Below are 25,726 nucleotides of genomic sequence, written 5' to 3'. Positions count from 1 at the left end.
CCAACGTCTCCTTTGTGTTTGTGCAGACATTACAGACTCTGAGGAAAACCGTTCTGTAGGGCTGTCGAGTTACTGATGTTATGAGGTGTGTGTGTATATATATATATATATCATGGGTTTGCATACATAATATGAGATTTTATACACAGGTAAAAGGTTGAATATCTTAATATATATTTTCTTAAATAATTAATTATAATACATTTAAAAAATATATTTTTTTTGTTATTTATAGGCCTACGGTGGGTCACATAAGTAGGGCTAAATATAAGAACTTAAATCAACCCTAAATGTATTCTCAAAATAAATGGGCAGCAGTTTCTTTAAAAAAATTAGCAAGTTTAATCAATATCAAGCTATTTACAGATAGATTAATTAAACGTGTCATTCAAATCTTTTAAGTTGTTGCACTTGTGATAACGCATCGTAGGTCACATGATAACGTCAACATGGCAGATGTCTGGTTCGCATTCATACTTAACGAGATTTGGCTATAAAGTACCTACTCTTTTAGCGCTCGTTAAGTAAGTACTTATTGAAATTAATACTTGGATTTTTCCGAAACGTCAATGGGAGAAATGAATGGGAAATTTACTTCCGGCACCAAAGCTCTCTCGGGCTGTGGGCGGGACTGTGATGCTCTATTGAGTTTCAGCGTCGAAAAATTTAGTTCTATTTTGTATTTTTATTTAATTACTATTGAATATTTGTAATCATTTGAAACAACAAAACAAATGGATAAAGTATAATTTTAACTTTTAAAAAACTATTAATATTATAGACCTAGCTACTTTGTTAATAGGACAAGACATAATTCGTATATTTTATAATATTTGATATATATATAAAATATATATTTTCCATTAAATCGTTAAAAAAAATTCTTTAAAATAACGTTGTTTGAAAATAACGCCTGGCTCCGCCCACTTCCGGCATCAGACCGTTAGGCTGGCGCTGTCGTCCTCACACTGGCGTATGGTTCTGCGGTTCTGCAGTTGGTTAGTATTGCTCTCGGGCTGTGGGCGGGATTGTGTTGCTCTATTGAGTTTCAGCGTCGAGTCTTCTGAGGTGAGGAGAGCAGTTCACGGTATTTCTCATATTTACACAACCACCAAACACACTTTATACAGTTTGATTAATCGATAGGCTCATTTCTGTATTGTTTTCATCGATCACAGCGATAAGTTACTTGTGCGTCTTTTCTGGCGTCGTCGAGCGAGCATGAGGAGAATATGTTGAGTTCATTCAGACCTGAGCGATTTTTGAGTGCTTTTGTGTGTGTTTGTGTGATTGTTTCGTCAAGTCAAAAGTCAAAGTTTAAGATCTGTGAGGGGAATTAATGTGTGAATCGATCTCAAGTGTCATACTGGAACAATGCTAAACATTGAGCCTATGATGAGCCACGTTAAAGCAATACTATTATGAAAAGCGTTTTACTCTTGGAACAATATTGCTTTTGGGGCTCTTTATTTGTAAGAGTGTTATGATAATTAACAGTTTCTGTTATTATTTTAATGATCTAACTACTTTATTGTGATTAATGCTCCTATCATAAGATCAAACTTGCTATATATTTAGATTAATTTGGACATGTGCTTCTTTAATTATTGATCTGTAGTGGTTTATGAGGATGAGTGTCATTAGTGATTGTTTTTGTGTTATTGATGTTTTATCCATGTCATATTGTGAGAAATAACAGTATTGCCTTTCAGTATAGCAGTAGTTTTATAGGCTTTTATATCCTGACTCAAATAATGTGTTTCTAACAGCAAACACTCAGAATAAAGTGAGATGATCTGCTGATGATCCTGAATGGCTTGTTGAATGAGTGTTGATAGTCTGAGGCTCATCAATATTAACAGATCTGCTGAAAACACTCTTTATTTCATGACAATAGTTCCTGTTTTCACCTCATTTATTATGCTGATGTCTCCAGATCTCCTGTAAATTGTCACTAAAAGCTCATTTCATTGGTGTCAGCAGACTGAGGGGATTTGTTGCCTACTATGTGTAAGTTTATTTCTGTTCTGATTTTAACTGTTTTTCTTACCATTATTTATATTTGGAATAATTTAAATTATTTATATTCTTTACTATATTTTGTACATGTATGTTAATGAAGAAGCAGAATAATGTTAGGATTAGCAATAAAAATAATGAATGAATTGGCATCAGTTACTGTACGATGAATAGATAGACAGACATAAATGCTTAGTGTAATTTATTATAAAAACAAAACTCAGTAATTTCTATTTTTGATTTTGGCAGATCAGCTCCTCCCACACTGGAATTTATCATCAGTGAAGCTCCTCCCACTGCAATCACATCATCAGTGAAGCTCCTCCCACTGCAATCACATCATCAGTGAAGCTCCTCCCACTGTAATTCCCCAATAAATGCTGTAAAGCCCCGTCAGCTACAAGTGGAGACGAGCATGAAAGCATCAGGAAGAGCTGAAATCTGCAGAGACTGAGTTTATTAAAGAGGACAGTGAGAACACGAGTGATCCAGAACCCTGCAGAATGAAACACACTGAAGATCCTGAAGAACAGAGAGGTTGGTGTTTATTCTTCATTCATTCATGATGCTGAAGAACATTCATGTTAGAAACATTCAAGCACTTCATCACATTTAGATAAACTAGGGATGCAAACGATTAATCGACGATCGATTAATTGTCGATAATACATTAATCGATCAAACTTATCGATCATCGATTAAGCAGGTTCATGCGCATGCGCGTGCGTGCTGCTCAACCGCGAAACACAAGCGAGCACGCCGGAGTTATGTTTGGGACTATTTTACACCTTCATCATGACTATAAGTTTTCGTGTGCATTCGCAGCCTTTTGTTTTTTGCAATTGTAAGTTGTAATAGTTTATTATGTGTATCTATATCTGATTTATCTCAGCATATTGGATGCATTTGGTTAAGAATTGTTGAAGCGTGATCTTTAGCGCGCGCAGCTCAAACGGCAATGCACGACTAATAATGACTATTGGGACTGTCATATTACATAACATTATAAAGAGAACAATAGTGTAATACAACATTGTGAAGTATTTGGGTTTAGTTGCCGTGTCGCGTTGTTCCAGGAAGAGCGCGTCCACAACATGAGTCATTCTGAATGGCACGTAACTCAAGTTCACTTGTGCATTCACGTCATTTTGTGCAGATATAATTTGTAATATAATGTTTATTTTGTATATATCTGACTAATCTCATATAGGTTGCGCTTCTTTGAGTTAAATAACGCGCTGGCAAAGTGCTCAACGGTTATTCATTCAGCGCACGCCGCTCAAGCAGCAATGCACGACTAATAATAACAATGATTAATTTGGGACTGTCATATTACATAACATCAGAACACTATTTTATTAAATCGTTGTGAATTCATTGGGTTTAGTTGCCGTTTTCAGTGCGTTTCAGTGCACATCTAACGTTACAACACATTCTGCAAGCACGCATCTGAGGCGGCGTTGGTGACACGTTTTAGTCGTTATATTTGATTATTAAATAATTAATTTAATTTAATTATTCACATCGAAACATTTTACAATCCAACTAGCCCTTCATTTGGATTAAAAAACATTCTCATTCATTTGGTGAGTAACATAGCGTTTTTAACAAACCCTGTCATGCTGTTGGCCATATGCACTGCAGCAGACGCATAATTGATCGTTAATTTAAATTACGATAGATCATGGGAATTTGTGAAAATTGACATCCCTTCAGTTCTATATTTGAAGTTTCCAGGTCTAGTAATCTTACTGTTACCTTTCTCAGACCAAGCATCAATAAGTGCTGCTGCTAATGTTTCAAGTTTTTCAAGTAGTTTACCAGATAGATTATTATATGTAGACTTAATATAGTTTAGGCTAAGCCTACCCATATAGATTTTTATTTAACATTTATTTTATGTTGCTTAATGTTTGCAACAGGTGAGCCAGTGCACAATTATTTTTTATGTATTTTAATTTTCTGTGCATAATTTATTTTGTTAAACTACATAAATGCCATTCTGTACTGTATCCCAACTGTTACAATAAAACATCATTTGAGCAATATAACATGCATTTTTGTTCAGTATATAAGCAATATTTTGGTTTTTATGTTAAAGACACTGTTGATACCGTGAGAAATGTATCAACATGCCGCTTATCAGTTAATCGTTAATCGATCGATAAGGTCAATCAATTAATGATTAATGAATTAATCGATAATTTGCATCCCTAAGATAAACAGTTACACTATGAAATTGTACAGAATGTTCTTGGTTTTCTTCAAGTCATCTTCATTTATATTGCGTTTTTAGCAATGTAGATTGTTTCAAAGCTGCTTTACAGAGATAAACGTATAATTTAAGGTAACAGATTGTTTTGGCTTTATAGCGGTTCTTGGATAATGTTATTTTCCAGCTAAAGTTAGTTTTGATTGATTCACTTCCGTCGAAAGGATAATTTGTTATTAAATTAGGGGCCGCTAAGACGACACCGTTCTCTCTACACAGACTTTACCCGCGAACCTGTGAGAAACACTGATGGCGTTCACATGCGCATTAAGAATTGATTCTATAGTTATGCGCGTTTGAATATATGTGCGCATGTTTGTAATTCCCTACAAACCAAGCCTTAACAAGCTACTTGTCTTGCCTATACATTTTGATACAGAATTTTATTTTATCACTTCGGGGTAGATACGCGAACCGAATTTCCCCACAACGCTTTATCTGTAGAGTGGTAATGGGATCCTCCATAGGGAGAGGCTAGTTGGCACTTCAGCACTGCGTTGTCCTCGGGTCCAGGCGAAGGTCCTTCGTAGGGGTGGGCGATATGGCAAAAATATCACATCACGATTTTCTTCAGGAAAATCACGATTCACGATTTTATCACGATTCCTTTTCATGTTGGTTTTACTATTTTGCAAGTGACTGAGCATTACAGCCAAACTAATGTCCCTATTTTAAAAACAAAGCCTAACAAAACTATGGTAGTCAATGGGGACCAGCAACCGCCCGGTTAGCCACACTCCTCAAAATATCTTCTTTTGTGTTCAGCACAAGAAAGAAATTAATACAGGTTTTGAACAACATTAGAGTGAGTAAATAATGACATCATTTTTATTTTTGGGTAACTGTCCCTTTAAGGACAAGCGGCAGCATGTTTACTATTAGGGCTACTGTCACTTTAAGATCTGCATACAACGAGTCTAATATACACACATTTGACAAGCAGATTTTTTCTTAATTTTTTCTATTGTTCTTTCACTTTAGACATAACCAACTTTGTTTACATAAACCTTGTGTGTATTTGACAGTATTGGCGCAATAAGACCCGAAAGATAACTTAGTCCAGTAACAGGCGCTGTTAGACAGGCTTTAGTGCATGTGTGCGTCGGGTGTATTGCGCTCAGAAAAGCGCTCGTTAGAACAGCGCATCAGCAGCGAATGACATGTTTAAGCGGCAAGGCTTTAAAGCATATGCAAATAATAAATTTTTATAAACTACAGTTTCCCGTTCCTCTGCATTTCATGTGAATATACGTTGCGCTGTACAGTATGTTGAGACGGAGGCGCCAGAACTGCAAACTGATAGAATGCGCGATCCTACGATATTTCTTCAAAAGCAGATCGTGGAGACATTTTAATAAAAAATCGTGATATCGCACACCCCTTTGTCAGATCTGGATACGGCCTGGATCCGGCAGGCTGCGGGAAAAACCTCGGGATAAACAAAGACACTAAAATTAGTGTAGATGCCATTCTTCTTATGATGTAACGAGTACATCAGGATTTAAGGGAAGTGTTCCCAGTTCCGGCTGACCTAATCTATGCAGCCTAACATTGAGTTATAGAAGGCTATAATGTGTTATGTGTATGCTAGGCTGAAGAGATGTGTCTTTAATCTAGCTTTGAACTGACAGGGTGTGTCTGCTTCCCGGACAATGGTAGGAAGACTGTTCCAGAGTTTTGGTGATAAATAGGAAAAGGATCTACCGCCAGCAGTCGATTTTGATATTCTAGGTATTATTAACTGGCCAGAGTTTTGAGATCGCAATAGACGTGAAGGACTATAATGCGTTAAGAGCTCGCTCAAGTTCTGCGGAGCTGAACCATTTAGTGCTTTGTAAGTGATCAGCAATATGTTAAAATGTATACGATGTTTAATAGGCAGCCAATGCAGTGTTGACAGAACGGGGCTAATATGGTCATACTTCCTGGTTCTGGTAAGAACTCGAGCTGCTGCGTTTTGAACTAGCTGTAGTTTGTTTGTTAAGCGTGCAGGGCAACCACCCAGTAGAGCATTCAACAATACTATTTTAACTGTTTTATTTTACATTTATTTTATATCTGGTGCCCAATTTGCAAGAACGTCACCAGAATTTTAGTCATTTTCAACGTATTTAAAAACATTTTTTTAGGAATGATCAGTAAACGCCAAGTTACTGATAAAATTGTATTTGTCAAATATCATATAAGTTATTAATAGTTCTAGAGATTCTTCTTACAGTAACTTTGGTAACAGGGTTGATGAATAAAGTCAATGCTACAGTTTTTGTAAAAACTGAGACCATGGATTGAGATTATTCTCTTGTCTTCCCATCATGCAGTAGAAAGAGCTCCTTCATAGAGCCGTCCATGAAGGAAAAGTCTAGTGTGAACGTCCATTAATAATTAAAACGTTTTAGTAAAATATTTATCAATCTCAAAGTTGGAGTCAAAACATGGCAGTATTGTATATTTTAATGTTAATATCATGTTAGATAATTGTGTCATTGATCAAATGAATAGTTCTTGCTAATGAAACGGATTCGTGCCTATAATGTTTTAAAAATAATAATTGGAAGATAAATTGACCTCATTCATGGAAAGTTTCAAGGACATATTATTTTATTATAGTAGTTGTCTACTTTCTACCATTACATCAGGGCTCACTTTCATGTCCTTTCTTTTTATATTTCTCTCTTTGAATCATTTTGATGTACTGAAAAATAAATGTTTTTTTTTTTTTTTTCCTGTCAGACCCGATGGAAGAGAGCGAGGAGAGTGATGAACTGAGAGAAGTGAAGGAGGAGAGTGAAGAACTGAGAGAAGTGAAGGAGGAGAGTGAAGAACTGAGAGAAGTGAAGGAGGAGAGTGAAGAACTGAGAGAAGTGAAGGAGGAGGGTGAAGAACTGAGAGAAGTGGAGGAGGAGAGTGAAGAACTGAGAGAAGTGAAGGAGGAACATCATGTCCAACCTGGAGGAAAACCCTTGAGTTGCTCAAAGACTAAAAATAAATTTTTAAAGAAAAGACGAGCCAAGAAATCTTTCATCTGCACTCAGTGTGGAAACAGTTTCACAACCAAACAACATCTTGATGTTCACATGAGGATCCACACCGGAGAGAAGCCGTTCTCATGTGATCAGTGCGGGAAGAGATTCAGTCATTCTACATCCCTTAATCTTCACATGAGGATCCACACCGGAGAGAAGCCGTTCTCATGTGATCAATGCGGCAAAACATTTCTCTCTGCATCAAACCTGAAGACACACCTGATAGTTCATATGAAGAAGCCGCATTCATGTTCTGTGTGTGGAAAGTGTTTTTCACGGCTGCAAAATTTACATGGACATGAGAAAACTCACACTGGTGTGAGAGAGTACATGTGCTTTGAGTGTGAGAAGACTTTTACTACAGCGGACAATTTAAAACAGCACCAGAGAATTCACACTGGAGAAAAACCTTACAAGTGTTCACACTGTGACAAGAGATTCAGTCGATCATCACATCTGAGATCACATGAGATGATCCACACTGGAGAGAAGCCACACACGTGTGATCAGTGCGGGAAGAGTTTCTCTTTTAAAAGTAACCTGAAGATACACATGAGGATCCACACTGGAGAGAAGCCGTTCACATGTGATCAATGCGGCAAAACATTTCTTAGTTCATCAGACCTGAAGAAACACCTGAGAGTTCATACGAAGGAGAAGCCGCATTCATGTTCTGTGTGTGGAAAGAGTTTTTCACAGCGGCAACATTTACATATACATGAGAAAACTCACACTGGTGTGAGAGAGTACATGTGCTTTGAGTGTGAGAAGACTTTTACTACAGCGGCCAATTTAAAACTGCACCAGAGAATTCACACTGGAGAAAAACCTTACAAGTGTTCACACTGTGACGAGAGATTCAGTCACTCATCATCTCTGAAAAGACATGAGAGGATCCACACTGGAGAAAAACCTTACAAGTGTTCACACTGTGATGAGAGATTCAGTCAGTCATCATCTCTGAGATCACATGAGATGATCCACACTGGAGAGAAGCCGCACACGTGTGATCAGTGCGGCAAGAGTTTCTCTTTTAAAAGTAGCCTGAAGATACACATGAGGATCCACACTGGAGAGAAGCCGCATGTATGCCATCAGTGTGGAAACAATTTCACAACCAAACAAAGTCTTGATGATCACATGAGGATCCACACTGGAGAGAAGCCGTTCACATGTGATCAATGCGGGAAGAGTTTCAGTCAATCATCACACCTTAATGTTCACATGATGATCCACACCGGAGAGAAGCCGTTCACATGTGATCAATGCGGCAAAACATTTCTTAGGTCATCAGAGCTGAAGACACACCTGAGAGTTCATACGAAGGAGAAGCCGTATTTATGTTCTGTGTGTGGAAAGAGTTTTTCACAGCGGCAAAATTTACATGCACATGAGAAAACTCACACTGGTGTGAGAGAGTACATGTGCTTTGGGTGTGAGAAGACTTTTACTACAGCGGGCGATTTAAAACAGCACCAGAGAATTCACACTGGAGAAAAACCTTACAAGTGTTCACACTGTGACAAGAGATTCAGTCAGTCATCATCTCTGAGATCACATGAGAGGATCCACACTGGAGAGAAGCCGCACACGTGTGATCAGTGCGGCAAGAGTTTCTACATTAAAAGTCACCTGAAGCGACACATGAAGATCCATACAGTGGAGAAACCACTGTGACGCACATGAGTCACATGATGCACTGAGTCACATGATGTGTGGAGCACATGGCTTAAGAGAGTTGGAAGATGGCAGTTTGAGAATTCCTTGTGCAGTGGAAAGATGTGGGAAGTTAATCCCTGCATATCTCCAAAAACACCTGTGAAGTAAAAGGAACAGTTCATTGTCTTGGGGATTTATGGACCTTATGGAAGTAGCTGGATGTTCAGAGTAACCACCAATGGTCCAAACGATGAAGGAGGACAGATCATTTGACTGACTGACTGACTTACTGGACAAGACCAAACAAGTATTGCTTTTTTTCTTCCACCCTTATATTCTTATTGTGGGTTTGTCAGTTGAGACTTCTGTCCTTGAGACTTCTGTCCTTCTGTGTTTGAGTCTAAGTGCATATAAACTCTGATGAACAAGCCACTATGCTGGATTGAGAACTCAGTCAAGAACTGTTAATATGCACTTGCGAAACTGGTGGTTTGCACATCCAAAGAGTTGAAATTGAATAAATGTAATTTTTGAATGAACTGATTTATTTTGTTGAAAGATTATGCCATGTTAAATGGGACCCAGAATTGGGAATTAAGTTTTGGAATAATTGTTTTGTTTTGTTTTAGTTTTTTTACATTTTGTGAATCATTAATGCTTTCCCCTTTAATAATGTTATAGTGCTCAAAAACGAATAACACTTTATTTGAATTGAGCCTGTTGCTGTTGTGTGATCATTCTTCATCCACATATTAAGAATTCCTATTTTTATGTTTGAATCCTTTGTATGGTTGACTGACTCAAATAAATTTAGTAGGTTTAAACACCTGCTTGGCACCCCAATTAATTAGGTCAATCTGTTACACCAGTCTGAGATCACGGTAAGTAGTTTATTTTCATGTGCTGAGCAACAAAGTCTCTTCTGTGTAAGTTAGCCACACATCACCCTATAGCCAAATCTCTCCTCTCCACCTATAGCCTGTGTGTGCTGAGCACAGGACACTTTGTTGATTGATTGATATTGGTCGTGTTCAACCAACAGGAATGTGTAATTTATCAGTTCAGATCAATGCAAAAAAAAATAAAACATTTGCTCTCTGACAGTAGGTGGCGCTCATGTAAAGCAGAAATACATCACTATACAGGGCTCTAGAGACTCTGCTATGCATTTCAGCTCAAACCTAAATAATTTTTTATATCTGCTATGCATTCCGTTAATTTTGTGAACTGGTAAGTTTTGTTAGGTTTTGAAGAAATATACAGCTGAGTATCGTCGGCATAACAGTGAAAGCTAATTCCATGTTTCGTAATGATATCTCCTAATGGTAGCATGTACAGAGTGAACTGCAGCGGTCCTAGTACTGAGCCTTGTGGTACACCATACTGAACTTGTGATCGATAAGACATCTCTTCATTTACTGCTACAAACTGATAACGGTCAGATAAGTATGATTTAAACCATGCTAGTGCTATTCCACTAATGCCAACATAAGCCGCGTTTCCACCGCGGGAACTTTCCCCAGGAACTAGGAACTGTGGGCTGGTACTCGGTGTGTTTACGCCGCAGGAATCAGGGTCTAAATGAAGTTCCGGGCAAATATTTCCCCCTCCGAAAGTCCCTGCTGGCGAGGTAGTACTTTTTCAAAGTTCAGGAACTTTCGGGAGTGGGACTTGTGCGCTGAACATGCTGATTGGTTGTGTTCACGCCGCATTTTGATTGGATGACTCCACGCAGCATTCTATTTTAACCACCATTTTTTTAAATCAATTGCGGTTCGTGGCTTCATGTAGTAAGAGTTGTCTGTCTGCAAATATGGAATATAAAAAAACAAAAACACAGCTGGGCCGACGACGAGGTTCAGGCTTTATTAAGTGTATTTGTGTAACAGGAAATTTTCTGTGCGTTCGTCCCAGCCATCTCACGGTCAATGTCCGCATTGTCTAATTTTATAGCATTACGAGCTTTCTGAACACGCTTTAGTATCAGTGTTCGTCTCTTTTCTGCCGTTTTGTTAATTACCTCGTTAGTAAACCAATACATCACAAACAACTGCAGCACAGTTTGAATCTCCTCCATACTTATAAATGTGGCGCTTAAAACTGATTACTGTCCGTCGCAGACTGGGAGGAGCAGTTGCAAACTTGCGCGCCAGTTTATAATCTTCCCGGTACTTTAGACCGCGGTGTAAACGCAGAAAGCAACCGGTCTGGGGCAAAAAAACGTTCCTGGGACAAATTGTTCCGGGTAATTTCGGTGGAAACGCGGCTATAATTTTCGAGTCTATTTAAAAGGATGTTGTGGTCAATATTTTTTGAGGAGTATTCTGGAATTGAAGGTGTTATCCACAACAGTGTAATTCTCCTTGAATTACTGCTTTGTAGGACAGTTGTTTAATTTTGATGAACTTACAAACTGACTTCCTGACATTTACACACACACACACACACACAAAGACCGAGGCCCAAAAGCGCGGAAGATGCAAAGGTCGAAGAATGCCCATATATGGAATACAATGACATCACCGGAGGCCACAATGAGTGTGGCAATAACTCATCCAGTTCCTCTGGAAAACTTCCAGACAAATGCATAAGGGACAATGTAACCCTGTCCTGTATATATAGGGCCGTGTGTCCACCAAAGCGTTTTTTTCAAAGCATGAATTTGATCCATGATTGTCAATGATTGTTATTGGTTCACATAGGGACACACACCTAGATTTGTTTGTACAGGCTAAGCGATACTTGGGGCTATTCAGGACCTGAGAGCAGTACCAACTCTCACTACAGCTTACAAATGCAGGGCCGCGTGTACAGCAATCGCTCAGGTGTGGTGCTTCTCCAGCACAAAATACATCTGAAGGTTTTGTCAGCTGGCAACAAAAATTGAGTCAGCCATACCATGAACAAAAGGTGCGGTCACCCATAGTTCGAAGCCTTGTCCTCAGAGGCTGGAGGAGGTTTCTAGGCATGCAAAAAGAGATTTCAGAGCAGTATCTTTGTTGCGTTTCTGAGGCAAATCCATTTGTGTATGCTTTCTGAAAATGGAGCCCAGAGGAAGCAAATAAAGGGAAAAAAGAATGGGTGCGAGAATAGACCCCTGTGGCACTCCACAGGAGAGTTTGGCTGGCGAGGAAGAAAAATGACCTAGTTTGACAGAAACTTCTATTTGTTAGATAAGATCTAAACCAACTGAGGACAAGGTCAAGGTCACTTTATTGTCCCCGAGGGGCAATTATTTGTACAGGATGTGTACAATTATTTGTACACATCCACAAATATTTTGTGGATGGCCACAAAATATTCTAGTCGGTGTATAAGAGAGTTTTATGATCAACTGTATCAAAGGCTGAGGTTAAGTCTAACAGTATTAGAATCACAGGGTCACCAGAGTCAGGCGCTAACAGTATATTAATCAGAAACCCTTAATATAGCAAACTATGTGCTGTGCAGAGGCTTAAACCCAGACTGGAAAGTTTCAAGAACTTGATTTGAGCTCTAAGAAAAGACGAGTTGATTGAGAACTGTTTTCTCCAATGCTTTTGTAATAAAAGGAAGGGTCGAAATGGGTAGAAAATTATTAAAATCCCTATCATCAAGTGAAGGTTTCTTGAGAAGAGGTGTAACCGTAGCTTGTTTTAGTATATCAGGGATAGTCCCTGTGCTCAAGCATTTATTCAGAAAAGACACCAAACATGTTCCAAACGTATAAAAAAATTTGTTTCAAGATACGGGTAGATAGAACATCAAGAGCAGAAGGAAGGTTTCAGTCTTAATTAAATTCCTCTTCTTACTGTAACCACACATACACTTAAACAGTGGAGCATTGGCGCTTGCAACGCCAAGGTCATGGGTTCGATTCCCAGGGAAAGCAAGAACTTATTAGAATGTAAATGTGTACCTTGAAATGCAATTTAAGTCGCTCTGGATAAAAGCGTCTGCCTAATGCATAAATGTAAATACACTGAATTGTTTCCTTATTGGAACGTTATACATCAGATGTATGTACTCTACTAAGTATTTAATTTTAGCTTTTGTCTATTTTTGCATCTTTGTTTTTTGCCATCTTACAGTAACACCATGGGCTTTTCATTTGAGACATTTTTAGTTTTTTTGAGGTCTTTACTGTTAATTACATTAACAATTGATTGAAGTTCCTCAAGTTTCTGAATTTGGTTTAACTAAATATTTTGTTGATGCTCCTACTATCAGAGAAGGTTTAAAAACAACACTTGTTGATTTTCTTTAAGGCAGTTTATTGATGTTTCATGTAACAGTACTAGAGATTCTAAAACTTTTCTTTTTGACACAATTTCCATGTTTTCCCCTTTAAAGACACGGCAACCCCGTATCTCAAATCATGTACTACAGTTTCCTGATAGTCAACTGGTTTTATTTGGTCATCTCATATCAACCGCATTCTTTTCCCATTTTCCTTTTTGTTTTTGTTTTCTACACCTTGTCACAGTCATTATGTAAACATTCATTATATCCTGAGCAATCATCTCATTATTCAATCAAAATATGCCATCTCTGTTGTCATCAGAGATCAAGTTATTATGTGGAATACTACGGTGCCAAACAACTTAACTCTGCAAGTCATTTTCTCTACTTGAAGGTAAAGGCAACTTCACTGTGGGACATGAACAGCAGAGAGTTGAAGATGCCATGAGAAGGAGCAGACCACCACAGACACTAGAGTTCTTGTTCGGCTTGCCAAAGCCATCGATGGACATAAAAGAAGAAGAATTGCTATATGGACAGAGTTCCTGACAAGTGTCTCCACATGATCATCTGACTAAGCCTACACCTGATGGGAGTAGGCGTTCTGTGTGTGTATCTTCTCAGCATCCTTGACAATTATAATCATTACTCTGTGCTACTATGCCAATGGAGACACTTCTTCAATGCACTCAGCCCTACATTTTCACAAATGTACCTCACATAATTCCTGAGGTCCAATGTACCTGAGGAGGGATTCGTAGGGCGGAGCAAATATGGGCAGAACTCTTTACTGCCCTAATACTTCAGAAATCCTTTTAAAGGTTTACATGTGAATTAAACGTGGCACAATGGTCTTCATCATCACATCACTATGCTGATTGAGGACTGCTGGGACACTCCAGGCACAGGATAGTTCTGTCGGGAGAGACAGAGTCCTTTGCACCTCAATGACACCTCTGTACTATTTGCTTCACAGGACATGCGCTTCCAACTACATACTGTTTATTTACTAGTGTGTTCTAATATGTAATTTATAAATGAATTGAACTGAAATTAATGGTGGTGAACTTAAAGGAACACTCCGACTTTTTGGGACTTTAGCCTATTCAACGTATCCCCCAGAGTTAGATAAGTCCAAACATACCTTTTTCATCTCCGTGCGTGCTATAAGTCTGTTTGACGCACCCACCGCTAGCCTAGCTTAGCACAAAGACTGGATGTAAATGGTTGCAGCTAGCATACTAATCCAAATATGTGATAAAATAACGCAAACAGTTTCCTATTTACATCATGTGATTTGTATAGTCACAGAGTGTACAAAAAACAAAGTCAAATGAGACACAGACATATTTTAACCGTATAAATACTGGGAACTATATCCCCTGAATATAGGGCGGAGTGATAACCGCAGCGCACCTGAGACGCGCTCTGAACGAACTCTGCTCCTCACCACGGCGCGTCTCAGGTGCTGCGGTTATCACTCCGCCCAAGTAGCAGTGCTTCGCCTTCAGAGAATATAGTTCCCAGTATTTATACGGTTAAAATATGTCTGTGTCTCATTTGACTTTGTTTTTTGTACACTCTGTGACTATACAAATCACAACATGTAAATAGGAAAATGTTTGCGTTATTTTGTCACATATTTGGATTAGTATGCTAGCTGCAACCATTTACATCCAGTCTTTGGGCTAAGCTAGGCTAGCGGTGGGTACGTCAAACAGACTCATAGCACACACGGAGATGAAAAAGGTATGTATGGATTTATCTAACTCTGGGGGATAAGTTGAATAGGATAAAGTCCCAAAAAGTCAGAGTGTTCCTTTAATAGAGATATTAAAATATCCTAATGTACAATCTAAGTACTGTTGCTTAAACATGCATTGAGGAGAAAATGTTAATGTTCTTCTCCCCCTCTTGATCACTACCCATTTGCTTCATCTTTTGGTTTCCTGTCGGTCATGTTCGGTGTTGATATTCCACTCAAGTTTAAAGTCAGCATGAAACGGAAGTTGAGAGTGTAATTTTTTTTTTTTGTGTGACGTATATCCGAGTGAAACGGCTTCTGAAATTAGAAAAAAATGTAGGGTGGGGCCTGATTTCATCCTTCGGGAATTGTTTGGATCGTTGGAGGTTGTGCGTTGCAAACAAAATTGAGGCAGATTTGAATGCCAGTTTACATTCAGTTGTGGAGGATTTCTCTCCACCGGACTCCCCACTGTTACCCTCCCGAGCAGCTAAATTTTCAGGCAGGAATCAGCCCATATTTATATTTAACGAGACAGACACCGATAGCCGCACCCTCATCGGCTCTGGCCGCACCCTCATCGGCTCTGGCCGCACCCTCATCACTGCACGTGTCGTGACCGAAAGAGAAGAGAGGTCGTTTCGAGGGGGGAGGGAAGGGCAATGTATTTGATTTGAAGATTATAAGGGTAGATGAATTTAAAAATAATAATGAAGTGCACAGATTAATCATTTATAATAAACACTACAATATTACATATAAAAAGAAGATTTGTCAAATTTGACTTTGCCGACTTTAACAATGCTTTGCTCAGGGTATAAGAAGGAAAGGTAACTGTTGATCTGGGAGAAAGGCTTTAACCCCGCCACTCCCACACACCGGTGCGTAACCTCAAACTATGAGAAAGGCTTTTACGGCCTCTTCTGCACAACGGTCTATTATTTGTTACAATTAAGTTTTCTATATAGTATGTTGTTCCATTCTACTGTCTGTATATTTAAACACTTTCCTTTTATCACTGATGATGTTGAAAGCTAAAATGATTATAACTTTCGTTATCTAAACGTTTAGGTAAAATCCTACGTTTTTTTCCTACCAGTTCTAAGAAAGACCTTTACCTTTAAAGAATAAGAGGTTAAAGAATAACAACAACTTTAATGGAGTCAGATTAATTATATTGGAGTCAGATAAATATTTGAATTATACAGTTCATCCTTGTGGTGGAAGTTTTATGATATTCATTGATCTTTAGTAAAATATAGATGATTCAAAGAATGTCACATGTGTGTCTCTCACTTGTAGCGAGAGAAGATTCTGTTTATGTACCTGGGGAGGCAGAAGGGGGAGACACTCCAGAGAACAGACGAACAAGGACCTCTGACCTAGATGTCAGGGGCTTAATGGGCCAACTAGTGACGAATCTAAACTAGTGGTATGGCTTCCTTGTCTATGGAAAACTACTGGATGGAAAACTACTGGGAGGAAGAAGACCTTGGAAGAGCTAGGATAAAAAGGTGGTTCAGTCTGTCTGGGGGGTGTCACTCTTCTGTACAGGGTAACAACTGTGTATTAGACTGCTCCTATTCTTGCAAGAATAAATACTTCTATTTTTATAATTTGACTCTGAGTGTCTCTTACGCAGTGATGTTTGTTTGATTAATTTTTGCCACAACATCCTTCAACTGCCTTTTGTTCCGATTATTGGTTCAAAATAGCAGCGCAAGCTTCCAGCTTTAAATTTTCTTCTAAGGCTTGGATCACACCTAACGCGTTTTTCAGGTTCGAATACGCAGGGCGCACAGCACTGCTAAAAAATACCCGATCACACCTGAAATAGCAGTTCGCTGCGGTTTTTATGTTGCTAAGCAACCACCGAGTCAGCTGTCAGTCTAATAGTGAGCGCACGCGCAAAAAAAACTTTGGTTTGTTGTCAAGTAAACTGTCACATTGTAAACTTAACAAAAAAAAATGGACAAGCAGAGGGCGCTTGCCCTGGCTTTAATCGAGGTTGAGAGGTGTATAAACACTCAGGAGACAGGGAAAAGGAGATCCGTGTGGGTACATGAGACCCTCAGAAAGAGGAGAGAACGTGGGGAGTACCACCACTTGGTCCAGGAGCTTCGCCTTGATGATGGTCGGTTCAAGGCTTATTTTAGGAGTCGTCGGGGACAGTTTGACAACCTGCTGTTAATCGTCGGTTCCAGCATCACAAAAATGACAACCAAATATAGGGAGTCCATCGGTCCTGCCGAACCTGGACATTTTTTAAATAAAGTCTAGGCTCTTGCACTATCCACTGTAACTATAACTCCCTTTTATATTACAGATTTCTAGCCACTGGAGATTCGTACAGAACAATTGCGTTCAGCTACAGGGTTGGATTCTCTACCGTGGTGGGTATTGTGAAAGGTGTGTGTGAGGCAATCTGGTCGGAGAATACTTGCCCTTTCCTAGAACGGAGGCGTGGAAGGCCATTCCAGAAATTGTGGAATTTTCCAAATTGTGTTGGAGCAATTGATGGGAAACATGTCACAATCCAAGCCCCAGCAAATAGTGGCTCCCAGTTCCACAATTATAAAGGCTCCTTCTCCAATGTCCTGCTGGCTGTGGTGGATGCCAGATATCGTTTCAGAATGATTGATGTGGGAGCATATGGCAAGAGCAGTGATGGAGGTACGCTTTCCTCATCAACCTTTGGCCATGCACTCAGTCATGATGCCGTCAACCTCCCACCAGATGTACCTCTTCCAGGAGCTGAAGGAGCCATGCCCTTCGTTTTTGTGGCAGACGAGGCATTTCCTCTGCGGAGGAACATGATGAGGCCATTTCCTGGGCACAACCTGACACCCGGGCAGAGGGTCTTTAATTACCGCCTGTCTCGAGCCCGGAGAATGGTGGAGTGTGCCTTCGGTATCCTGGCTTCACAGTGGCGACTGTACAGACGAGTCCTTGGAGTGTCACCTGAAGTTGCTCAAGTTGTGGTGAAGGCAACATGCATTTTGCACAACTTCATTCGCTGGCACTCTGCTGATGAAGAGGACCCAAGCTGCACAGCCTTGGGATGCAGGATATCACCCAGGTTGGAAGCAACAATGCCTCCAGAGAAGCGCTGGCTGTGAGAGAGAAGTTTGCCACCTATTTCTCCTCCTCTGCTGGTGAAGTGTCCTGGCAGCACGCAGCTGTGTCTTAATTCACTACCTACCATCTGAAGACACAATACAACATCCAACATAAATGTGAAAACAAAGGCTCTTTTACGAGCCACTTCTATATTCACTAAGAGAAAATAATTCCAAACAGCGTATTTATAGTCACCTTCATTTATATAGTTTAACAATATAGATTGTTTCGAAGTGGGCGGAGCAAAGCGTTATTTTCAAACAACCTTATTTTAAAGAATTTTTTTTAAACGATTTAATGGAAAATATATATTTTAGATATATATATCAAATATTATAAAAGATACGAATTATGTCTTGTCCAATTAACAAAATACAATATACTAGCCTATAATATGAATAGTTTTTTAAACGTTAAAATTATACTTTATACATTTGTTTTGTTGTGTCAAATTATTACAAATATAAATTTAACAAAGCTTAAAAAAAAATGAAAACAAAGCTTGAGTGTTTGAACATTTTATTTAATTGAAAAGCATGTTTAGACCATACACAACATAATTCTATGATGGACTGAAAAAACAAAAGTGATTAATTTACGTAAAATGTGTTTTTTTCCCTCTGAAATAGCAAAAGCATCACACACTGAGCTGTACCAGCTCCAAATAAATAGCCTAATAGTAAATAAATAAAAATACAAAATCGAACTAAACATTTTTTATATAAAACAAAATAAAACCAAAGAAAATAAATCTGAAAACATAATTCATATCTTTTATAATATTATATATATATATATATATATATATATATATATATATATATATATATATATATATAAAATATATATTTTCCATTAAATCGTTTTAAAAAATGATTTTTTTGACTCATGCTAGCAAATAAAATAAATCTTATAAAAGTTATTAAAACTTATAAAAGTTTTCTTAAGAACATAATTAATTTGAATAATAAATAAATAAACAATTCTGAATTGAACTTATTAAAAATAATATTATTCTTTCTTTCTTATTATAACTTTTAATAAATAAATCTCTCTTTTTAATAAAGTAAACAAATTTTTTTTTATAAAAGTTATGCAGGCACACATTTAACACATTTAACAATAATTGTTAAGTGACAAATAAATCAAAACTCCATGCGTTAATCCTGAGGCGCCTTTCGTCATGACACTGGTAAAGAAAAACTTCCATGTCTTCTTTCAACTAGAAACGAAACATGAAAGGCTCTTTTATTCAATTTGTCCCATCTTGACGGTTTAAAAATACTGCTAACAAAAAGGGCGCCTCAGGATTAACGCATGAAGTTTTTATTTATTTGTCACTTTACAATTATTGTTAAATGTGTGCCTGCATAACTTTTATAAGATTTATTTTCTTTGGTTTGATTTTGTTTTGTATAAAAACTAATTTGGTTCGATTTTGTATTTTTATTTAATTACTATTGAATATTTGTAATCATTTGAAACAACAAAACAAATGGATAAAGTATAATTTTAACTTTTTAAAAACTATTAATATTATAGACCTAGCTAGTATATTGTATTTTGTTAATAGGACGAGACATAATTCGTATCTTTTATAATATTTGATATATCTAAAATATATATTTTCCATTAAATCGTTTTTAAAAAATCTTTAAAATACAGTTGTTTGAAAATAACGCTTTGCTCCGCCCACTTCCGGCATCAGACCGTTAGGCTGGCGCTGTCGTCCTCACACTGGCGTATGGTTCTGCGGTTCTGCAGTTGGTTAGTATTGCTCTCGGGCTGTGGGCGGGACTGTGATGCTCTATTGAGTTTCAGCGTCGAGACTTCTGAGGTGAGGAGAGCAGTTCACGGTATTTCTCATATTTACACAACCACCAAACACACTTTATACAGTTTGATTAAGCGATAGGCTCATTTCTGTATTGTTTTCATCGATCACAGCGATAAGTTACTTGTGCGTCTTTTCTGGCGTCGTCGAGCGAGCATGAGGAGAATATGTTGAGTTCATTCAGACCTGAGCGATTTTGAGTGCTTTTGTGTGCGTTTGTGTGATTGTTTCGTCAAGTCAAAAGTCAAAGTTTAAGATCTGTGAGGGGAATTAATGTGTGAATCGATCTCAAGTGTCATACTGGAACAATGCTAAACATTGAGCCTATGATGAGCCACGTGAGACATTAAAGCAATACTAATATGAAAAGCGTTTTACTCTTGGAACAATATTGCTTTTGGGGCTCTTTATTTTTAAGAGTGTTATGATAATTAACAGTTTCTGTTATTATTTTAATTATCTTACTACTTTATTGTGATTAATGCTGCTATCATAAGATCAAACTTGCTATATTAGATTAATTTGGACATGTGCTTCTTTAATTATTTATCTGTAGTGGTTTATGAAGATGAGTGTCATTAGTGATTGTTTTTGTGTTATTGATGTTTTATCCATGTCATATTGTGAGAAATAACAGTATTGCCTTTCAGTATAGCAGTAGTTGTATAGGCTTTTATATCCTGACTCAAATAATGTGTTTCTAACAGCAAACACTCAGAATAAAGTGAGATGATCTGCTGATGATCCTGAATGGCTTGTTGAATGAGTGTTGATAGTCTGAGGCTCATCAATATTAACAGATCTGCTGAAAACACTCTTTATTTCATGACAATAGTTCCTGTTCTCACCTCATTTATTATGCTGATGTCTCCAGATCTCCTGTAAATTGTCACTTAAAGCTCATTTCATTGGTGTCAGCAGACTGAGGGGATTTGTTGCCTACTATATGTAAGTTTATTTCTGTTTACGATTTTAACTGTTTTTCTTACCATTATTTATATTTGGAATAATTAAAATTTTATATTCTTTACTATATTTCTAGGTACATGTATGTTAATGAAGAAGCAGAATAATGTTAGGATTAGCAATAAAAATAATGAATGAATTGGCATCAGTTACTGTACGATGAATAGATAGACAGACATAAATGCTTAGAAGTGTAATTTATTATAAAAACAAAACAAAAACAAAAAAAAGTAATTTATATTTTTGATTTTGGCAGATCAGCTTCTCCCACATCATCAGTTAAGCTCCTCCCATGCTGGAATTTATCATCAGTGAAGCTCCTCCCACTGCAATCACATCATCAGTGAAGCTCCTCCCACTGCAATCACATCATCAGTGAAGTTCCTCCCACTGCAATCACATCATCAGTGAAGCTCCTCCCACTGCAATTCTCCAATAAATGCTGTAAATTCCCGTCAGCTACAAGTGAAGACGAGCATGAAAGCATCAGGAAGAGCTGAAAATCTGCAGAGACTGAGTTTATTAAAGAGGACAGTGAGAACACGAGTGATCCAGAACCCTGCAGAATGAAACACACTGAAGATCCTGAAGAACAAAGAGGTTGGTGTTTATTCTTCATTCATTCATGATGCTGAAGAACATTCTTGTTAGAAACATTCAAGCACATCATCTCATTTAGATAAACAGTTACACTATGAAATGGTGCAAAATGTTCTTGGTTTTCTTCAAGTCATCTTCATTTATATATATTGCGTTTTTAGCAATGTAGATTGTTTCAAAGCAGCTTTACAGAGATAAACGTATAATTTAAGGTAACAGAGATTGTTTTGGCTTTATAGCGGTTCTTGAATAATGTTATTTTCCTTTTTCAACCAGTAAACCAGTTTAAAGTATTGTGGGATAAAAGACTAAAACCCAAAGGCCTGCTCGGTGGACATCTGAATATAAGAAGTATTGTATCAAAGACAGAGCAAATTGAGGAACTGCTGATGGATTCGAATTTGGACTTTCTTTTTATCTCGGAATCATGGCTAACTGAGTTATCACCAAAGACTGCTTTTGCTGTACAGGGTTATCATGTTTTTAGGAAGGATAGAATATCAGGTAGAGGAGGAGGAGTCCTTCAGTATGTTCGTAATCATTGTAAATGTGTGGAGGTTCATCTTAATTCAGCGCAAGATCTAGAATGTATTATTGTTACTATTGTCTTATCTCCTCAAATGTCTTTCACTGTAGTTGGATTATACAGACCCCCTAATTCTACAAAGACATTTTATGATAAATTGAAATCCGTACTAAAGGAAATTGGTACAAAAAAGGAATTAATTGTTTTAGGTGATTTTAATATAAACTGGTCGGAAAAAGCTAAGAGATATCAACTTAAAAGTATATCAGGGGCCGTATTCACAAAGAAGAAGGCTAAAAGTAGCTCCTAACTGGCGAATTTAGGAGCAACTCCTAAAAATAATGGGCGTGTCACTTCTAACTTTAGGACTGCTAATTTTTTTCACTAAGAGTAATTCACGAAGCATTTTAGCCCTAAAAGTAGCACCTAAGTCTGGGACAGCTTAAAAGAAGTCGAGAGGACTCCTAACTCACTAAGACCTATTCACAAAGGATCTTAAAATCGCCGCGCGACACAGTGTGTTGGAGACACTCAATGACACGGAGTTATTACAAAGATACCGCCTTAACCGTGAGGGAATTGTTGTGGATCTTGTGAGGGATGCAATAACAGCGCCAACTAATCGCAACAACCCAATCAGTGCCGAATTGAAATATTTGATAACACTTCGCTACCTGGCAACGGGGAAAATGCTATTGTGTAATGCCGATGATCTAGCGATAAGCTATCCCAGCCATCGGTAAGCAGATCCATCCACCAAACCATCAATGCACTCTGTAGACCCCATATTATTCGACAGTTCATAAGTTTTCCTTTGGACATTCGCCAACTCCAAATAAACAAAGCCAGCTTTATGGATATTGCCGGTGTGCCCGGAGTGGTCGGTGCTATAGACGGATCGACACACATTAAAATAATTGCACCACGTCAGGATGAGGACATGTTTGTGAATAGAAAGAAAACCCACTCCATCAATACTCCGATTGTGTTCGATGCAAACTTCACAATTCTCGATGTTGTATCCCAGTGCCGAATTTCCCTTTTATTATTTTTTTTCCAGCACCAACTGGGCAAGCAGCAGTAACTGATCCTGCGTCCAGTTGGGCTTTCTTTTCCGTTTTGGCGAGTTCATCATAATCCACCGTCATTCAACTATTACATTACTTAAATAGGAGGAATATTTCCTTGCTTTAAGTAGTCTATTTAGGCTAATAGGATGTCAATTAACCAAGCAAGTGTTAATGCAAGTGTCGTTTTTCATTATTAGGCAAGTGGCGGTTTTCATTACGGTATTAGGCTACCTTGATTTAATTTAATTTAATTTAATTCACAACTCTCTCTCTCTCTCTCTCTCTCTCTCTCTCTCTCTCTCTCTCTCTCTCTCTCTCTCTCTCTCTCTCTCTCTCTCTCTCTCTCTCTCTCTCTCTCTCTCTCTCTCTCTCTCTCTCTCTCTCTCTCTCTCTCTCTCTCTCTCTCTCTCTGCCTTTTTAGAATTACACTTCACTGGGGCCTGCACAAACATGTCATTATATATGCATTTTGATGACATTATTATTATTATTTTGTGTAGGACACAGACATATTTAGATGTCGTAATTCCATGATTTGGTGCGTCTGTGTTATGGTGTTATGTTCCGCATGATGGCCCTGTCATCTAACAACCAATCACCGTGATCATTGCGCTGAAGCTCGTGCATGATAATTGACGTCATCCATAGCAACGAAGACTCACTCTTAGTTTAGGAGTTGTCATTTTTCCTTACTAAGAGTAGGTCTGAAAGGCGTTGTGAATAACTTTTAAGAGAACACTCCTAGCTAAAATCTTTTAGTGCGATTTAGGAGTACTCCTAGTGGTAAGATAAAATTCTTTGTGAATACGGCCCCAGATCAGTTGCATCTTACACAAATGATCCTTGGCCCAACTAGGATTACTCAATCAACACAAAGTCAGAGAGATTTAATTTTTACTAATAAACCTGAAATAATTACAAAATCATTTAATTTGGTTACAGGTATGTCAGACCACAACCTGACCTTAATTGTAAGAAAGTTGACCAAAAAAAAAGGTTTTTATACAGACAAGAAGGCAAAAGCTTTTTTTAATATTATACCAAAATCCCTAATTGGCCAATTCAAGGAGAAAATATATATATATATAAATATAGCTGCAAGCAGCGATTACGGGCCCAAGCCGGTGGCACCGCTACCCCGGTGCCTTTAGTTGCACTAAAGGCACCAGGGTGGCGGTGCCACCGGCTTGGGCCCTCCATCGCTGCTTGCAGCTATATTTATATATATATATATATTTATATATATATATATAAAAAACCGCCACCCCGGTGCCTTTAGGGTTCCTGTGCACGACGGGCAATAACGTAACTCCGCTTTGACTGTCGAGAAGAAGTCTGCTTTAGAGCTTGCATCAGTGTGGGTTCTGCAATAGTGCGCATCGAGGGCACATATCAACCACAAAGTATGCGTGAGCACCTTTCTGAAACCTAAAATGAAAAATTAGACACCCTACAGTGTTATGGACTTAACGGACACATGAAATCAGCAGCCATTGTAAGTACACAACACCGAAAATTCATATGAAGTGTGGTATATATATTCATTGAAATTACTGTACTTTAAAACACTTGTTTAAAAGAAAAAACACATGTATACATAGTATAAAACACTAGATGGCACAATATACCTATTTTTAATAGTCTTTCTGCCCCCCTCCCCACACACACAGAGACAGGGGGGCTGTCTGTGTGTGTGTGCCCTCCCTCCCCTCCCTGTCAGACAGACAGACGGACACACACACACACACACACACACACACACGCACACACACGCACACGCACACACACACACACAGAATGGCAAGGGGAACTCTGTCAGAGAGAGACAAAACCACATTCAAACCAAAATATCTGACTTCCTGTTGGTCGGAGCTAATGACTGTAAATGAGAAAGTTGTCCGGATCGATAAGCACAATATAGAGACCGAGTTTTGTGACTGTAGGTAAAAATAACCCACCCACTTTAGTCAAAAGTATCTTGAAAGTAACACACTTCCTGCTGCCAGTTGGTGGCGCTATAACTTTGACTCACAATAGTCACATCAATGTGATCGCCCTCTTACAACAAACACACTGCTGAAGTTTCATCAAGATCAATAAATGTATGAAGACGTTATAACACATTGTGTTTTTCTTTTCTCGCCATAACTTCGTTTCCTCGCCACAGCCAAACCGTTCGAGATATCAAAAATCCGTCCGCAATTTAGCGTCCTCAATGTCTTGACTTCATGCTGACCGAGTTTGGTGGCGATAGGATAATTTTTCTTGGAGGAGTATATCAAATTCCAGGGGCATGCATTTTCATACAGCCCATGATAGCCGACTTCCTGTTGGACTGGCGTAAAACTTAGAGCACGAAAGTTGTTCGGCCCGATTAAATCTATATGTGTACCGAGTTTCATATTATTACATGCAAACGTGTTTGATATATGGACCAAGTTTTTCGGACCACGTTCAAGGGGGCGCTGTTGAGCTCCCCTGCCACGCCCGGGTACCAGCTTCAGCCCAGCCCTGATGGTCGCAGGTTCTGACCTGTGTGCAAAGTTTCAAGAGTTTTCGAGCACGTTAAGGGCCCCAAAAGTGCCCGAGAAGTCCCACACAGCAGAGAAAGGGTTAAAATAAAGCCCCCCTCCTCTCTCACACACACAGACACTGAGAGAGACTGGCAAAAT

The 25,726-nt window shown here is 38.4% G+C and overlaps 2 protein-coding genes across 2 annotated transcripts in view; both read left to right on the top strand.

Annotated features, from left to right (window-relative positions):
* Positions 1-972: 972 nt before the first annotated feature.
* LOC307006234 (uncharacterized protein) lies at positions 973-9,687 on the top strand. The gene is made up of 3 exons (XM_079627008.1): positions 973-1,068; positions 2,269-2,556; positions 7,022-9,687. Exons 2-3 carry the CDS (start codon positions 2,523-2,525, stop codon positions 8,989-8,991), a joined length of 2,004 nt encoding a protein of 667 aa, XP_079483134.1. The 5' UTR covers positions 973-1,068; positions 2,269-2,522; the 3' UTR covers positions 8,992-9,687.
* Positions 9,688-19,818: 10,131 nt separating this feature from the next.
* Positions 19,819-25,726, top strand: part of LOC307006204 (uncharacterized protein) — a 32,040-nt gene continuing 26,132 nt past the window's right edge. Inside the window, exons 1-3 of the mRNA XM_079626948.1 lie at positions 19,819-19,895; positions 20,767-20,840; positions 21,115-21,458. Of these exons, the coding sequence (XP_079483074.1) occupies positions 21,425-21,458 (34 nt within the window). The 5' untranslated portion in view covers positions 19,819-19,895; positions 20,767-20,840; positions 21,115-21,424. The remainder of the gene's footprint in view (positions 19,896-20,766; positions 20,841-21,114; positions 21,459-25,726) is intronic.

The sequence above is a fragment of the Phoxinus phoxinus genome, assembly GCF_949152265.1.
Source record: "Phoxinus phoxinus genome assembly, chromosome: 1".
NCBI lineage: Eukaryota > Metazoa > Chordata > Actinopteri > Cypriniformes > Leuciscidae > Phoxinus > Phoxinus phoxinus.
Note: the sequence above shows the minus strand (reverse complement) of the source record. Positions and strands in the feature narration are given on the sequence as shown.

Bases quoted from the DNA above. Each gene is read 5' to 3' on its own strand.
- LOC307006234 (XM_079627008.1), top strand. From the start codon at position 2,523: ATGAAACACACTGAAGATCCTGAAGAACAGAGAG. The intron at 2,557-7,021 runs GTTGGTGTTTAT...TTTTCCTGTCAG, and splicing joins AGATCCTGAAGAACAGAGAG to ACCCGATGGAAGAGAGCGAG.